General features: G+C 39.6%; 1 protein-coding gene across 1 annotated transcript in view; it reads right to left on the minus strand.

The window, feature by feature from the left end:
• Positions 1 to 3527: 3527 nt before the first annotated feature.
• MTMR12 (myotubularin related protein 12) overlaps positions 3528 to 19040 on the minus strand; it is a gene marked incomplete at its 5' end in the record, with an annotated part of 25255 nt that continues 9742 nt past the window's right edge. The window contains 9 exons of the mRNA XM_010014334.1: positions 3528 to 4199; positions 5210 to 5371; positions 6236 to 6403; positions 7197 to 7369; positions 8406 to 8476; positions 10089 to 10167; positions 14024 to 14148; positions 16287 to 16393; positions 19035 to 19040. The exon at positions 19035 to 19040 is cut by the window's right edge and continues 91 nt beyond it. Of these exons, the coding sequence (XP_010012636.1) occupies positions 3624 to 4199; positions 5210 to 5371; positions 6236 to 6403; positions 7197 to 7369; positions 8406 to 8476; positions 10089 to 10167; positions 14024 to 14148; positions 16287 to 16393; positions 19035 to 19040 (1467 nt within the window). The remainder of the gene's footprint in view (positions 4200 to 5209; positions 5372 to 6235; positions 6404 to 7196; positions 7370 to 8405; positions 8477 to 10088; positions 10168 to 14023; positions 14149 to 16286; positions 16394 to 19034) is intronic.

Genomic DNA, 19040 nt, shown 5'->3' on the forward strand with positions numbered 1-19040 from the left:
ATAGAGCAGCAGCATTTACTGCCCCATAGGGTTTCCATGTGAGAACAAGGCTTCACAGTAGTCCAAAATGTGGCAGCATCAAGCATATACATGTGCTTGCCCAGATGTTACCCATCCTATTAGCCTCTTCTCACCCTGCGTAAGAAGTTTAAAGCTAATACTTTTAAAGTCAAACTTACATCTTAGGCCAGCCTCCCCAGGACTCACAACTATTTGCAGTCTCTACTACACTCTTCTAACACAGCCTGGACAACACCATTTCAACTCACTTTGTATTCAAATGTGGAAGTGCTCTCCCCACAAAAATGTTTATCCAGCTGAAATATCAGCTATCCTCACCTTCTGTGTCCACTCTTCTCCAAGATAACTCCACCAGCTAAAAGTTCTGCCAATCCTGTCAAAAAGCATTTGTCACAAGTTAACTTCACTATAAACCAAGATAAAGGACCCAAGTCCACCAGAATAAGGGGTTTTCCCCTCCCACCCCACACCAGTAAATTAGTCCTGGAATACCACATGAGGGTGTGTATATAGAATGCTTTTTTCAGACTTAAGAGTTCACTAATCCATCTCCTCCCTGTCCCAGAAAATAGAGTCCATACCACATAATTTCTAAATGGTTTTATGTAAAGCCTAGCTCTTCTCGAGACAGTACCAGGCAGTAAGTACTGCATATATCGTTTACAGCTAAAGATCAGGATGAAGGTAACCGCTGCTGTGACGAAACTAAATCCATCACTAGCCATACACAGCAGAAAGTATTCTACCACCTCCTGAAGTTACACTTGCATGCTTTGAGAAGAATGGAAAAAGTTTTAACTGCAGCAAGAGATCAGGAGGCCAAGTTGGCTCTGAGTACTTTTATAAAGTACACATTTGCTTTGCAATACGGTGTAAATCAATAGCTGAGCATTTTCACTAGTGAATGCAGTCTTAAATCAAAGCCAAGTGGCCAAAGTACACTCTGATCTCTGGAAGGTGTGGGTGAGGCAGAGGCACACCTTGTGTTACAGCACGACCTGGCATTTCACAGCCACTGCACAGACTGTTCTTGCATGAGTCTTCAAGAAAAAGCATGTCAGTGTCTTGAACATTCTCTTTAGAAAGTACCCAAGGCAGCACAATGTTCCCTCTGAAGTGGGGAAGACACGTACACTGAGAAAACTGAAATAGAGTTTAATAAAGCCTCAATTACTGACATTCAACAGGCACTGTCTAGACGACCTTAGTAACCTCCATCCCACTACCCGGTACTTTCCTCTTTCCTGAGCTAACAGCACTTCTACAGTGGCACAACCAGGTCAAAACTACAGTTTCCTCCCTGTAGCAGTCTGCAAAAACCCAGCACCTAATTAGAAAAGCCTTGTCATTGCAGATGATCAAGTTTGCTATGGTTTAAAGCATCATTTGCAAAATATGACCTTAGACACATTATCATTTCAGGACAAATACAAAGTATATTTTATTGATACTCTCCAAACAGCCTGTAAGAGAGAAATGACAGTATTAAAAAAACAAAAACTGTAAAGCTTCTAGCTTGCATTCAGTGTAAAAACTTGGAGGTATAAACAGAAGCCTGGAGTAAAGATATTAAGTACATTTCCAATCCCACAGTGCATGAAAACAGTAACAATGGTATTTACTCTACATTAGAAGGGTTCCCATGTTTAGTTCCACATATATGTTTCTCTTCTATATAAAATTCTGATAACTTATGTACAAATAAGATGTCCAACATCTGCTTTTTAATATAAATATGTAATCTTCATGACTGAAACATTATAAGTTTGATCAAAAGTATAGAAAAATCCATTTAATTTTTTTTTCTAATGGCAGTGTTTAAACCTTGAACCCAAATGAACTTAGAATGGTAAGTATTTCTTCACCATAAAAATGCATTGCTCATCCAACATGCAAAGTGTTGTTGCATACATGAGTCAGTGGAACTACAATAATAAAGTTTGAAGGACATGTGCTGGACAGCCCTTTCTAGCAAGTGCTAGCTGTAAGATCGTGTGTATCACAGAACAAAGAGTAAGTACTAGTGTATGTTTAAATAAAATGCTACAAACTCAAGTATTGTCCTCACTCTACTAAGACTTAAGGCAATCAAGAGTTCAGAAGCTTCAGTTTGGCATAGTTTCATTAAGCTCTCCCCCTTTCCCCATTGATACATTTATTTTAACATGTTAAGATTCACCTTTACAGGCCTGCTGATACATTTTTGCCATACATATTGATACAACTCAGTGTGAAATGATTAAGCAGTAACATAGTTTTAATATCCCCAATCACACTGAGCTGATCCAACTTAAGCAAGTTTCTCTACCAGCTAAATTTTCCAGCATAGATTCTGAAAGTATTCAATGACTAGCCTCTCAGTGTAACTGATTTTATGACTTGCATCCATTCTTGGGGTATTCTAGAAGTTAAGGGTTCAAAATAGAAACAACAGTCAACTAATATTCAGCTTTACAAAGGACGATTATTTGTAGTAAAAATACTTTATCTATAGACATATACACAGTAGAAAGAAGTCAATAGGCATTTCTTTATGGCTTTTTTCACTGAGGTACTGTTATAACATCCAGCAACAGGATACAAGTATTCATATGGTATGAACACCACATTCATAACGCCACCAACTCATGACAAGTGGCAACAGGCTGCAAATCCAGCTTCACTGCAGGATCACAGGAAAAAAAGAGTCTTCCCTGCTATGTGAAGGGTCTCAGTGCAAGCTACAGAAAGCCTCAAAGGCAACTGGCATAAACAGGGAAAATCAAAATGAAAGTCTCACTCTATTAGAAGGAGGAAAAAATACCCATAGCAAATTAGAATCTCACAATCAGGCCACTTCTAACAATTAACAGCAAACATTTGGGACATAATATTCCAAGGCAGCAAGGGCATATAGCGCAGCAGCCACACAGTAAGACTTGAAATGAGTAGTTAAACTCCTGCATTTGATCCTTAAGCTAAGTGCATGCACAGGCTTAGAGCAGCCAAGCTGCTATTACAATACCACACGAGGTGAAGTGCTGCAAGCCAAAGATGAATGCTGTCAGAAAAGATGATGTTGGCAGGCACAGGACTTCAGCTGATGCCACAATAGATGAAAAACCCCTGGTGACCACAAGTTTATGTAAAAACCTCAGCTGTAAAAACCTTATTTGTGAATGCACATTTAGCTGCACTTTCCCCATTTATTTTACATGAGGAGAAATGCAGATGCGTTACATTCCTAGTCACAGTACTTCCAGCCCTAGTACTCTTGGCATAAGGGAAGAGGTTTTATGTTAAGATAGTGATTGTTGCTGTACGTATTTAGTATTCCACCTTTACATCAGAAAATAATGGGGTTTTGTTTGTTTTTCTTTTTTAAACGAAGTGGCCATATGGCTACTTCACCATAGAAAAATGTGTTTCTGCAATACCGTTGGAGTGAAATGGAAGATCAAAACATGCTCAGGTAATTATGGCAACTAGTTCTTTCCAACCGAGATTTTTTTTTAACCCCAAAACCAGGCTTCAGATGCCTGAGTTCCTTATAGGAAGATACAGCACAACATTTGAAATTTAGAGCTTAGCCACATAAAATTCAGTTTCAATTTCTATGCACTTTAAGACATATCACTACTTAGATCAACAAATTCATCATCCCTCTTGACTAAGTCATCTTCATCTTCCAAGTCTTTCCAGGTGCTGGTGGGTAGAGCTGGTTTGATAGACTGTCTCTGAAGTAAAGCAAATGGAAACAAGGATGACAGACGGGCAGAATTTCTCAGCATTGGTACAGAAGGTACATCTCCAGAAACAGCTTGACTACATTCTTCATCCATTTTCTCCTGCAAGCTTTGCACTTCCTCCATCAAGTCCAAAATCTTGGCAGCTGTAGCTATTGTACCACCACCATGTAGCTGGGCTTCAGGAATCCATCGCAAATACCGTTGAGCCCAGACTTTGATTTCAGGGCCATCGATGCGAGGTAACAGAAGACCATGATAGTCAACAGGTTTGCTATGCCAGCTATCATAAAATTCCCTGAAACTATTAGGAAGTTCATCTGAAGAATTTATGAACTTGCCAATTCTTTTGCCCAGAATGTTTTTAATTAAATGATCCGTTTCCTCCCTGAAAAATCCTCTCTTCATGGGAGATTTTGCTTGCGTTAATGGCAAAGAAAGTTGTCGCTGATGCTTTAAGAGGAAAGAAAAAGAAATATACTGAAATAAGTACTGATGGGACTTTAGAAAACATCTTAAGAGGAAGGAAAGCATAGCTTGTATTCAAAAATAGTCACAAGCAGCAAAGTCATTTAAACAGAGCCACTGCTTTGCTATATAGTCTAAAACTGTTACTCTTCAACGGCTGGTATGCCAAATACCTTAGAGCACACTTAGTATTCCCAGATACCTTCCCTGCACTGCAACTATGGCAATGAACTAACACTGAATAAAGTGTTTTTCTGTGGAAAAGGAGAATTCTTTGCATACATTCCAGTATTACAGACTTCCATATTTAGTTTAGCTAGCTACACAAATGAAAGAGCACTTGATTTAGGTTTTATCCAGTGGTTCCTCTCATTGCATCCCACAGTGTAAGAGTTCTCTGATTAACACTGTAGATAATACTGATAGTGTCTCACTTGAGAATGCTGTTACAGAGAGAATATAACCAACAGGGATATTACAATCAAAAGAGGCTACTCTGAACAAACTTTTCTTACAGAGTTTGTGCTAGTTTCCAGCAATGAGGTGGCCCACCCATAATCACCAACACCCTAGACAGTTTTGGTGGTGGTGGTCCCCCTTCAAGTGCACACACGCTCCAATTACACTCAAAATCAGGGAGGCAATTACAGACCTGCTATGTAATTCAGTTAGGTACTCCATGGAACAAAATAAACTCACTTCAAACATGTCAGAGCAACGGGATGTTCAGTCCCATGAGTTATCACTACATTTGCACAAAAGAATGAAGAAGAACTCCCAAGTTCACAGCTGTGTGCGCTAACTGTAAAGCAGTGATTTATAACGGAGGTGGGTGCAAACTGTATTCTTTAGGATCCAGGTGAGTGAGGTATACATGTATTTTGTCAAATAAAAAGAACTTTGCACCAATACTTCCACTATGAGTACATCTGAAGTACGAGTTGTGCAGAATATTTTTATAATTTTAAAAAACAGTTAAGCAGCACATATCTTACCTTGAATCGTGCAGTTTTCCGTTGACTTTTATCCGGTTTTGGCTTCTCTGCATAAAAAGGGTTGTTCAGGAAAGCCTGTGCCTTAGGGTCAAACTGCACAGACCAGTCCCACACAGTAAGAAATCTGAAAGGACCGCTTTGTGTCTTGAGGCTTTCACCACTCTGCCAAAACAAACAGGTCACAATTAATACTGCTGGAGAGGAATTCTGACCAAGTCTAGGTGAAATTAAGAAACTGGCTTTTTACAGTAAAGGACATAGAGTTGCAACAACACTCATGATATCTATATATTCAATAGCTGAACAACATTACAGGATGCAAGTGAATACAGACACAGAGTTTATATAATATTATTCTCTAACTTCAGATGGTGTTTCATTTCAACAGTGCAATTAGACAGCACCAGGAACACCTTTCACAGTTGAAAGAAAGACTAAATCTTAAGGGAAAAAAAATGAAGTTCTGAAAACTGGGGCAGAGGACAGAAACTTGATTGTGGAATAAACCTCTTCAAACTTCACAAGTTAACTGCAGTTATGCAGTTCTACCAGTTAAAATTTTATGATCAACAATTTATACACAAGCCAGCATTTTTTTTTATTTTTTTTATTTTAGAGGATACTCCTATTGCTTCCAGCTTCTAGGCTAAAGACAGACATGGACCAAATGTATATCGACATTCAGGAAATGCTGATTCTGGAACACAACAGAATATACTATACAAGAATTTTGTAGATAATTTATTCTGCAGGACAAGATATTCCTCTTAGGTTAGGGAGCTCCATTTTCACTGAATAACAGTAAGTATGAACCTATATTCACACAATAGAAGTAATATATCCCCGAGTTATTTTCCTTTTGTCATCATAAACTCCCAAGTCCTAAACCTGACTCCTTACCTTTCCAAGAAAGGAAAGGATGGAAAAACATGCTACTAGGGATTTTTTTTTTCCCCGAGTGTTCCCTGCTTGTTGGGTTAAACCTGTTCTCCAGCACACTGCATCCATAAAATAACAAACTCTTACCGTACTAGTGTCTTTTTGATGTTGTGAGTTGAAGAAGAAAGTGCTAAAAATAGGCACATAGAGGCTGTCTGACAAGACAGTTAAGTAAGTTTCCGTGAACTCAAATGCTGGAGGATACTGTTGTACCAACTGCCAAACACAGTTTAGCAGAAGCAGAAAAACAGGAGCCTAAATAAAGAAAATGGTACATCCGTTTCAGGGAAAAAAAAACAAAACAAAAAAACAAAAAACCAAACCCAAAGCCAAACCCCTATGTTCCACCATGCAGACTATTTATTTTATAGTATTCAGTGTCTCCAAACACAAATCTTAAGAGAAGCAATCTGGTTAACTACAGAACTGCTGCATATAACTTTGGTTGAACTCTGCAGAAGTATCATCTGAGCTACACTTGGCCAGTTGTTGACAGAAAAAAGGAACGCTTTCTAACCTGAATTTGCACACACTAGATCGCTATGAAAGCTATGCAGCCTTCTCAGGTTGGCAAAGCAAAACTAGTTTATAGCAATTCTTGACTAGAACTATCAGCCAGTTTACACTTAGATATCCATTCTGTATAGCAATCTGATGTATTCCCAAAACAAACAAAAAGATGGAGATGTGAGACTGCAACATTTAGCAGGACAGTATAATGTTAAACTCTAGATATGACAGGAATAGGCAAATCACTTTGGAATTATTTCTATAGATACTAGTACTATTTAACAGTTTAAAAGGACGTGAGGTACACATCTTTCAAAAGACTCCAAGATTGAATGGGAAATCTCACATTTGTTCTTGTTAGAGACATTGCTGAGCTCTAAAAAGCAAAAATAGTGACACTGTACGAAATATCAACCCATAAAGCAAAACAAAATTAAAGATCCTCAGTGTAACTGGAAGTTCTGGACTGACATCTAAATCCCTCCTTATTCTGAGTAAATGTTTAAATAGTAAGGAGTAATAAAGAAAAAAATCATACCTCCTCTTTGTCACTTTTATGTAAGTGGTTACAACGATCCAAAAAGCCATGTCCTCCAATTACCCACTCCTTCTGAATAAGGCTCTGAAACCCTGACTTTGTTCTGCTGTATGAATCCATCATCACTTGAACCAGACTAGAGATTACACAGCACAGATCAGTAGCGCTCTCTTCTACAGAAGACAACAGAAACCACATTGTCTACTAAGTCATTCCTAAAACTAGGGTAAGAAAGCAAAGTATTGCTAGCTTCACACAAACAGAATTGTATTTCAAGATCAGAGAAACATACAATTTATTGCAAGTGTTACATCAGAGAGAAGTTAACCCATGCTTCTAGTAGAAGTGTAAGTTTTCTGGTACATTTACACTAGGGTAATACTTAACAATAAAGCCTGCAAACCCTAGGCTTTCCTATTATAACTTTGATGCCTACACCTTTCAGTCTGCCATAAGGCACATACTGCCCCTTCTATGCTACCAGGCCAGGTATCTGCCCTTACCCTTCCTACCCTGCATGCATCTTTTTCACAAGGTGTGAAACTGCCTCCTTATGCATCATGCATTCTCCACCCTCCTGGTGTCTTCTAGAAATATCTCTTCCCCATGCTAGGTTTCTCAAATGGCAATGTGTGGGGAAAAAACCTATGAAGTTACTAATCCAAAACCAGCTTAATGGTTAAACATTGACTTTGTTTTTCCATGTGATTACTCAATCTAAGAAAAGAAACTGCTCAAGATGCCTACTATAAGAGTATTCTTCCATGATTTTTTAATAAAGAAACTATAGTATTCGGTGTGTACCTAGAACATAAAAACATCCTTTTAGAAAGTTTTCATGCTCCATGTTCTTTGTGTATGTGTGTCACCTCTACATTAGTGTACAGCAAAAGGGTCTAGGAGACATTTAATAGAAGTTGAAAAAAGGAATGCATAAACAAGAGGTAATGTAATTCTACTACCAGTTTATCAGCAGCTTTCTCGTTCACAGTATATTTCTCTTAGCCTGTAACTATGCTTCCCATTTTTTTAACTACAGAAAGCATTTCCAGGAGGATGAAAGATTTACGTGTTTAATACTTCAAGTACTCTATGAATTTTACCAGCCTTTACCATAATTATAAGCTTACAGCTTAAGCTGTATCTAAAGAAATTCAAAAGAAATTAAAAAATAAATATATATATAGGATAATCTCACTGAATTCTTACCTATAAGGAGAACATTTGTTTGCTGTCTTTCCAGACATTCCGCAACTTCTATTGCTTTCTTCAAAACTCGCCTGTTGTGGTACAGATTAAGTGAATATTTTCATGGCATTTTAGGTTTCTTACATTAGTTTCTTCTAAAAGGGGTTAGAATGTCATGCTACTGAAACTTCACTAGTCCTTTAAAACAACAAAACCATTCTCAATTTCCGCAAACGAAGAAAGTTCGCTCTTGAGACTTAAGAGTTCAAGAAGTATCTTTGTTTGGCCATTGGTCATGCATTTCCAGTTGTACATTTGTAGTGCAATACTTTCTTCTGGATCAATAGCAGCCACTACACACACACACTAAAGTACTACAGTTGCCAAGAGCCAGATCTCTACCCTGGAAAGAGTCAACATCACACTTACGTTGTAATCTACTACATACTACATTTCTCCCACAGTATGGTTTTAAGAGGCAGAGGGAAGTATCAGCAACCAGATTTTGTAAACATGCAGACAATTTATTCAGAGATTACCATTACACATGGAAGACCAAGTGGAGCTAGAGATCACATAAAACCAGATCTAATGCTGTTGGTTTCTAGACCTAACTCTTCATAAAGTTGTTTATTTTCAGCAAAAGTTTGCACACAAGTTAGGATTCTTGCAACTGCTTAGGTCACTAGTAGAAGCTGATAGTTTATTTCCCGAGTGTGAAGTTGTCAAATTCCTTGTTCTAGCATCCAGAATAGCTGAGAAGGCATTCATACTAATTGCAAGAGCCAACAACAGCCTGATCCAGGAAGCAACTGGGTCAAAGTATGAAAATGACCAGTGTCAAGACAATGTAAGGATAGGAACTTGTGCTGGTATTCACTTTAAACTACTCTTAATCTTGGCTATGTCAATGCATTTCTCCACCTACGATCTTCACTAGAACCTCTCATTCAACATACATTTGAATTTTGGATAAAGGAATGAATAACACTATTGACTGTTATTAAGACTAGAAAGAACTGAAGCTGACTGCAGAAGCACTTCATGCTAACAAGCCTACCACAGAATAAACTAGCAGACAACAGAGCTAGCACAAAGTAATACTGAAAACAAAGCCCCTCAACATTCCACTATAACAAACTGTAAGTTAGCCAACACCATTCCAGTATGTACTCACTGTGGACTGCTGAGAGAAGATAAAAGAACTTGAGGAGAGATCAGGAGAGGAAGGGGACAAAAGTGAGAACAACTGTAATTTTATAAGTCTTTGGTGGGCTAACATCTCAAATACTGCAGTTCATCCTGTCCTAAAGGATATTACAGAAGTAGAGAGTACAGAGAAGAATGGCAAGGCTAGTCAGAGACACAGAATAGGTTTCATGCAAGAAACAAGTAGTATTCTTCAGTTTGAAAAGAAGGTGACTAAATGCAGGAGGGAAATTACTGAACCTACAGTTTTAATAGGTACGCTGGACGAGTTGTAATTGGAATGATCTGCTGCTTCACGTTTTTTTAGTGTGGAGACAACACAAGCCTGCACTGTAAAAATATTGTCTCAAATTGGAAAAATAAGGTACTTAAATGGGATTATAAATCTGTCCTAAATTTCATTCCTACTGAAGAGTCACCATGTTTCAAGAAATTAGCTAGAAAACCCGCAAGTGTACTTAATTTGAAACCCAGAAAGTTAGAGATATAGCAAACCTGATTATCTCTAGCCAGTTTGTGCTCTCCAGTAATGAAAACCATTTCACATCAGTTGCCCAGAAGTCTGTACTGTTATCTGAAAAAAATGGCACAGAAAACTGGTTTGTTCACATGTGTAGTGCTAATTAACAGCCATCCATTGCCTTACTCTTCCATTATGAACTATAAAACTATCAATACTAAGGAGTCAGTAAATTCTAATCTCTGGTAAGTAAACACCCTGTAACTAAATGAGGAAGTGAAGAAGTCCTACAAACACCAGTAAAGTTTTATAGCACCACAGGCTTTTAGAAAAAAGTATGCTGCAGGCTCACAGCAACCAAACCAACTAAAGTTTTTTGACAAAATCAGAAAGGAAAAGAAAGTAAGTTTAAGAGGAGGTGATGGTTCTTCCACGTTCCAGTTGCATTGACTCTCAAGCATGATCTGTGTAAAGCTCAACATAAGGAGGCTGGATTTTGAAAGCTTTTTTGTAGCTTTTTAAATGCAACCTAAATCTCTATTGCCTTTACCCCCTCCCCTGAATCAAAGCCAGTATTCAGAAACTGGAAAGCTCTCAAGCTGATATGGTTAATTAAAACCAGAACAGATTACCCTTCCTGCATAAGGCATAAACCCTGAAGCCCAAGGTCAAGACAGTTCTGCTATTGAGGAACAACTGAGGTGCACCACACTCCCCTCCTTCCCTATCCTCCTCCTGATAGCTTCAGTTCTGCATGTTTCTGTATAACTTCTTTTCACTTCCCAGTATCTCCGTACCCTTCCAATGTTTAATTCCAACACATACACTTTTCTGCAGTTTCTGCAACTTGTATCTATGATCCTCAAGTGCACAGACATGTATCTATTTTGTTTCTGTCACTGTTCTGCCCCCATGCCTGCTCCTGCTCATTATGCATTTAAAGGGGGGAAAAAAAAAAAAAAAAAAAGAAAAGAAAAGAAATAATCCCTTTACTTGATTCATTTCACCCTGACCATAGAAACCAGCTCTCCACAAAAGCATCAGATTAAGTGTGGCTGGCTGTTCATTTTGTTCTGTCACACTCAACCACAACTAGACCCAACAACATGTATGCAAGACCTCTAGAAACAACTGCTTGGTTGGCAATTCTCCCTCCCCCCTGACAAAGTTTTCTGCAAGTCAAAAGAGGAACTTCTTTTTAAAAGATACAACAAAACACTTGGAGCTTGTTTTACCTCTTACTCAAGGTATTTCGCTTAATAAGATCGCAATAAAGAGCAAGCTTTCCCTTCCTCTCCATCTTGTAGGATAATAAAGAAATACTTCACAAGGATTTAAGAATTGAAGTGTTCAAAGCCTCTAAGTATGTGGGCAAATGGCATACACTGAGACTTGTGAGCAGTGCAGCAAAACTGGCATCTGCCTTTACCACATTTCAAATAAAAGGAGCAATTTAAGAGGATCCAAGCTGTTCCCATCAAAATCCTCTTGCAAACAGCTATGCTACTGTGGTTTCTGCTTTGCTTAATGAGAATTTTTATAACCGAAACTTCAGTTTAGACATGTGTTTAGGAAAGTTAAGTTATACTGGAAGTTCACAGAGAAATAGAATGGTTTGGGTTGGAAGGGACTTTGAAGTTATCATCCATTTCCAACTCCCTTTGTCACGAGCAGGGACACCTTCCACTAGAGCAGGTTGCTCCAAGCCCCATCCAACCTGGCCTTGAACACTGCCGTGGATGGGGCAGCCACAGCTTCTCTGAGCAACCTGTGCCAGTACCCCACTGTAAAGAACTTCCTAATCTTCCTAATATCTAATCCAAATCTACCCTGTTCCAGTTTAAATTCATTCCCCCTTGTCCCATCACTACATGCCCCTGTAAAAAGCCCCTCTCCAGATTTCTTGTTGACCTGTTTTAGGTATTGGAAGCTGCTCAAAAGTCTCTGCACAGCCATCTCTTCTCCATGTTGAAGAAGTCAAACTCTTTCAGCATGTCTCCAGAGCAGAGCTGCTCCAGCCCTCAGAGCATCTTCGTGGCCTCCTTTGGACTCATTCCAAGAGCTCCATGTCCTTCTTATATTGGGATGCCCAGAGCTATATGCCCAGAGCTTCACTACATATCTGCCAGAAACCATTCATTTGCAATTAACTTACCTGCTAAATTCCATGTATAAAACCAGTAGGACTTAGTTACTGTTTACAGGCTACGCTACAAATACTCAGTTTCAGAATGATCTTCAGTTACATCAACAGACACAGATGAAATGCCCCAATGTTCTGCATGCCACTAGAGGCTACTGCAACATTGACCCTCATTATCTTGTAGAGGGCCCAATGTCCAAAATAGTCCAGTGGCACACTGCACAGTTGCAACATGGCGCAGAGCTTTTTTCATGCCAAGAGGTGAAGTCAAAGTACTGTTTCATGGCAGTTTTTTTCCAACATCTTTGTTGGCAACATGGACAGTGGGATTGATGTGCCCTCAGCAAGTTTGCCAACAACACCAAGCTGTGTGGCTCAGTTGATACACTGGAGGGAAGGGATGGGATCCAGAGGGGCCTGGACACACTTGTGAGGTGGCTGATGCCAACCTCATCAAGTTCAACCAGGCCAAGTGCAAGGTCCTGCACCTGGGTCGGCACAACCCCAGGCACAGCTACAGGCTGGGCAGAGAAGAGATTCAAAGCGGCCCTGTGGACAAGGACTTGGGGGTGGTGATTGATGAGAAGCTTGACATGAGCCGGCTTCAGTGTGTGCTTGAGCCCAGAAACCAACTGTATCCTGGGCTGCATCAAAAGAAGCGTGACCAGCAGGTCAAAGGAGGTGATCCTGCCCCTCTACTCGGCTCTTGTGAGACCTCACTTGAGTTATTGTGTACAGTTCTGGTGTCCTCAGCATAAAAAGAACATGGAGCTGTTGGAGCAAGTCCAGAGGAGGCCATGAGGATGATCGGGGGCTGGAGTACCTCCCATATGAAGAAAGGCTGAGAAAGTTGGGACTTTTCAGCCTGGAGAAGAGAAGCTGCGTGGAAACCTCATAGCAGCCTTCCAATATCTGAAGGGGGCCTCTAAGGGTGCTGGGGAGGGACTCTTCATTAGTGATTGTAGCAGTAGGACAAGGGGTAATGGCTTTAAACTTAAACAGGGGAAGTTTAGGTTAGGTATAAAGGAAGAAGTTCTTCAGTTTGAGGGTGGTGAGGCACTGGAATGGGTTGCCCAAGGAAGTTGTGAATGCTCCAACCCTGGCAGCATCCAAGGCCAGGTTGGACAGAGCCTTGAGTGACATAGTTTAGTGTGAGCTGTCCCTGTCCATGGCAGGAGGGTTGGAACTAGATGATCTTAAGGTCTTTTCCAACCCAAACCATTCTATGATTCTGTGACAGCAGTATATAGTTAGTCTCAATGTCCAAAAGCCTAGCTTACCCTTTCACATAACTCTCATTTTTACTTCTTTCAAGTAGACTTACTATTTACAGTAGTTATGTTTTAGTCCTACAGCCAGTGACAATTTTAAGCAAGCTCTGCTTCACATGTTTTGTGATGTGACTAGTTTGTAACAAAAGCTAGTGCAAAATTAAATTGGCATTTAGACTCATCTCTTGACATGACACAAAGGCTTAAAAGGTTAACTCTTAACATTCAATTTCAATGGATCCCACGAGAATGAAAAAGCTCTCCCATAAATTTTGATCCAGCTGGTGTATTACAACTATCATTTAAACTCCGGTCTTTCTCGCAGATACTGTGACTGCTTAGCCACAGGTAGTAATTCTAAGAACTACAAGCCTCTTTTAACATGCCAGCCACAAGCACAGACCTCCGTCATATTTAAAAAATCTGCTTTTAACCACCATCCAAATCAAGACACCAGTCAAGACAAGGACTGCATTCATGAGACATAAAACATGATTGTTATGCTTTGCATCTAAGTCACTTTAGAGACAAAAGGCTACTTCAAAGTTTGACTTACCTATCAAAAACAGTTGTTTAAATCTTGTATATGCTGTCTGGATATCTTGCAGAGAGGGAAGGCTGCTTGACAAGTCATCCATCTTCAGGAGTTCATAGGGAGGTTTGCTAATTGTCTTATAGATTCTAAATCAAATCATCAAGAGATTAAAGCCACCTGCTTCACCAGCCAAATAATGCACCAACTATTATTACTGAAGACAAAGTTAATAGGCATGATTTGGGAAAAAGCTGATGGCCTTCAAGCATTTTTAAATACTGGCTGGAAGTTTGTCTACAAGTTTTTGACAAGTGTTGCTGCTCTTAACTGTTCCACTGATAAAATGGTTATTTGTGTACATTTGTGCAGTTATGAATATTATGAACATTACTTGTTTTTTACTACTACTTTAGTATTGTCTTCACTAAATAACACAAAAATTACTTTAGTACCAGGTTTAGAGATGAATTCAGAAAGGAGAGATAGATAGAAACACTCAAACCTTCTAGCAGACACTATTTTTCTAGACTTTTACCAACCACTTACATTCTGATACCTAGCTGCTAGGTCTGCTAACAAAAAACATGAGTAAAAGAAGTAAGAAACAATTTAGACTCAAACAAGATGGTATACCTGCCTTGTACTTCCCTACATATCTGCTTTTTTTTCCCCCCACTAGAAAGAGAGGAAAAAAATACCAGGATAGATGAAGCTTTGGTTTGGACCCAGAACATCTCCTCTCATTCACTCTCCAGAGCTCAGATGAACATCAGCTTAGTAAATACCTCTGTTGTCATGCTGGCTTTCTATCATCAAGATTGGGGAAAAGCTGCTCTAGCTCACAGTTCAGAAGTGAAGCCTTACAGGCATTGCTATGACAGGACAGAGTACTTTGTTTCCTGTATGTTGTAGAACAGTAACCTGCTTTAAGTGTTCCACATCAGAAATGCAGGCTACTAGACCTACTGGAAGTTGCATCAGATAAAAGAATTGAGGGAAAGCAATTATTTGTCAATTACAATACTTGTTCCAAGATGAAGAAAACAATTTGTGCTGGAAGATCTGGCTCTGAACAGCTTTTTCAATAAAAAGCCATTAATTGTAAACATCTGCTGTGTGCTTTGAGTTCAGACCACTATTACAATGGCATGTTAACACACCCTTATGGGCAATTTGTAGATACATTTTTAAGCATCAGTGGTTAACCACCAGTACTCCATAGCAAAGAAAACCACCAATACTGTCTCAAATTCAGATAGCCCCAGACAAGGGATCAAAATACCAATTGATACCTTGTTACAGCTTACTGCTAGTTTTACTTACTTTCACATTACAAAATACCATTAAGAAGAGTTATAACTCACGTAAACTTCTCCATTTCAGGGGAGAAACATAAGAGCAAATGCAGGAAGGAACAAAAGCCTTTCCCATGCAAGTATAATTAATTTTGTAAATTAAAGGTTTTAAGAGCCTAATCCAGCTATTTTTTGTTAGTTCTATGTGATTAATGGGTTCTTCACCTATGAGGAGAAAGGAGCTAGCAGTGAAGCAGTAAAAACCATACATACCAGCCTGATCTAATAGCTCGCTGCAAGGAGAGTTTTCTCAAGGACGCCAAACAGGTTAGAGAAAGCAGAGGAAAAACAGCCATCTTTTGTTCTCGCAGTACCTCTCAGCCAGGCAGCTATGCTCCTGTCCTTATGTTAACTTTGTCAATTCTCAAACTGCTGAGCTAATTCAGCTCACTACCTCAGCTGAAGCAAATTGCTGTCTGTCATCACATCTGAAAGTAGCAGTAGTGGACTGCTAGATTGTCTCAGTCATTTTAGGTCAATTTGAAGTTATTTAAGAACATGAATCCGGTTCTCGTAAGAAAGCAGAGTTCAGAGAAATTTATAACTCAGCTTGAAAAATCCATGTTTAGAAATTGAGTCCACACTTCTCTTACATGCAAACGCAATTGAGCCCATCAGCTAATGTTACACTAGCTGTACTTAAGAACTACAGGCTTCAGTGCTGCTTTACCTAGTAATACACCACAGTTTGTACACATTCATCCCATATGTGCATGTATTTCCACAAAGCCTCCAGTGATGTTACAGTCCTGCACAACTGACAGATGCAGTTAGGCCAAGGAGTTAAACCCATTCCACTACAGAAAACTACTTTTAGATTTAGAACTTGTTTCCTGATGCGTGCAAACTTAAAGATATAGCATATATGGAAAAAGAGAAGCAAGGTCCATACCAAGCAAAGTGTTGTGGACAGAATAGCTATTACTGACCCATCCAAGAAGGCTTTTTGTGTTTGTGAAGCGATGTCATCCTGTTCTTTGGGAAACGCAGACATTTTGAGAAGAGCAGCACCATTATGGCAAGACCAACACCAAATCTGCACAAAAAACATTGACCAGGTGATATAAATTGGTAAACTGTTCTGTACAAAGTATTTATTAAGTGATTACAAGACATTTCTCTATGCTGTGCTTCATTGAATTTTTGGTGTATTCAGTGAACTCATCAATAGAAGCAAACTTTTACATCTACACCATGCCTCAGTACTGGCATGCCTCAATACAGTGTTACCACTTGTGAGTTTTAAGTTAAGCTTTATACAGGCACAGAAAAATATAAAATGTCAGATTACTGCAGAACATCACATCTACCCCAGATTTGGAGAAGGCCGAGGTTCTTTATGACTTCTTTGCCCGAGTCTTCATTGGCAAATGCTCTGACCACGCTGCCCAAGTCTTGCAAGGCAGATGCAGGGACTGTGAGAATGAAGACTTTGGGCCCACTGTAGGCGACGATCAGGTTTGAGGCCATCTTAAGAACCTGAATGTGCACAAGTCCATGGGACCTGATGAAATCCATCCGTGGGTCCTAAAGAAGCTGGAAAATGAAGTTGCTAAGCCACTGTCCATCATATCTGAAAAATCATGGCAGTCAGGTGAAGTTCCTGATGACTGGAAGAAGGGAAATAAAACCCCCATTTTTGAGAAGGGAAAGGTGGAAGACCTGGGGAGCTATAGACCATTCAGTCTCACCTCTGTGCCTGGCAGAATCTTGGAGCAGATTCTCCTGGAAAGAATGCTGAGGCACATGAAAAACAACAGGGTGGTTGGTGACAGCCAGCATGGTTTCACTGAGGGGAAATCCTGTCTGACCAATTTGGTGGCCTTCTATGACGGGGCTACAGAACTGATGGACAGCGGCAGAGCAGTTGACATCATCTACCTGGACTTGTGCAAGGCATTCGACACTGTCCCACAGAACATCCTTGTCTCTAAATTGGAGAGACACCAATTTGATGGATGGACCACTCGGTGGATAAAGAACTGGCTGGATGGCCACACGGAAAGAGTTGTGGTCAACGGCTCAATGTCCACGTGGAGACCAGTAACGAGTGGTGTCCCTCAGGGATCGGTGTTGGAACCTGTGTTGTTCAATATCTTTGTTGGTGACATGTACAGTGGGATTGATGTGCCTGCAGCAGCCTTCCACTATCTGAAGGTGGCCTATAAGGATGCTGGGGAGGGACTCTTCATTAGGGACTGTAGTGATAGTACAAGGGGTAACAGGTTCAAACTTAAACAAGGGAAGTTTAGGTTAGATATCAGGAAGAAGTTCTTTACAGTGAGGGTGGTGAGGCACTGGAATGGGTTGCCCAAGGAAGTGGTAAATGCTCCATCCCTGGCAGTGTTCAAAGGCCAGGCTAGACTGAGACTTGGGTGACATAGTTTAGTGTGAAGTGTTCCTGCCCATGGCAGGAAGGTTGGAACTAGATAATCTTAAGGTACTTTCCAACCCAAATCATTCTATGATTCTATGATTCCTCTACTGCCCTCATAGGTTAAAAAATAAGAAAATTGATCAAAACATCTATGGCTAAACTACTTTGAAAGATAGGCCACAGCAAGATGGCTTTTGGAAGAAACACTTATTAGCCATCAATTTCCCCGTGTAGACATAGTTGTGTTTTTCTTACAGTTCAGCCTTGAGATAACTCATAACAGCTACACTGTCATGCTTTTCCACATGAGTCACACATAAAGGGTCACTGAGGCACAGGAAATAAGATATTGAACTTTTCACAACTGAATAAGATTGCATAGTTACAGGTATTACAAGACAGCCTTTAAAGGTCCCTTCCAAACAAACTATTCTATGATTCTATGAACGCAAGATGCATTTAAAAATCACTTCCAATTCTGTGTAACAGCCGCTGTAATTTGCCTGGTTGACTACTAAGAACAAGTGAACCAAGCTATTTTGAGTTTCACTATCTGAAAGGACAACTTACACAGAACAGTACAGCACTATCTTCTCCATAGACCACTTAATTTAAAAGCATGAAGTGAACATAGTTTTCCTTGTCAAATTTGATGGACATGACAACTAATGTAAGCCTTCATAAGTGAAGTTAGTTTTCTCCTTGTTGCTATCTACTCTGCTTTACTGGTTCTTAAACTCTGGAACAAGGTAGAAAGGCAAAGCCAGTTTGCTATGAGGTGCAAATATATTTAACTTCATTTTCAGTTGAAGCTGGTACAGCTAGTTTTTCAATTAGGCTACTTGGCTTTGTAAAAGTGATGCATCATCAAAGCCACAGTACTTACCACTGCCCAAGCTAGGCAACTAGAAGTATTCAGCTCTACCTGTACACAAATGGTTTTCATCTCAGTATCCAAATAGCATTTGAAGCCCTACATCCTGCCCCAGCTAGATGCCAATCAGTAATCAGCCTAATGGATAGACAGACTAGTAGTATATGTAGACTACAGGACATTAGACATCTGATAAGTAAACGGACACAGTGAACCACACATATTTTGCTTTGTACTATTTAAGAGAATACAAAGTACTTTGAACACTTCTTCCAACATCTGTTTCCCCTTCTATAGATGACTAGGTATATGTGTGAGCTATAAAAAATAAGTTTTGAAAGTAATATGCACTAACATCCAAAAAGCTAGTTGGAATTTTGTCTTCTCAGTAAGATTTCTTACCCTCAGCCACACATATATACTTACAGGAAT

This window comes from Nestor notabilis, unplaced genomic scaffold (genome assembly GCF_000696875.1).
Source record: "Nestor notabilis isolate BGI_N333 unplaced genomic scaffold, ASM69687v1 scaffold14215, whole genome shotgun sequence".
Lineage (NCBI taxonomy): Eukaryota > Metazoa > Chordata > Aves > Psittaciformes > Psittacidae > Nestor > Nestor notabilis.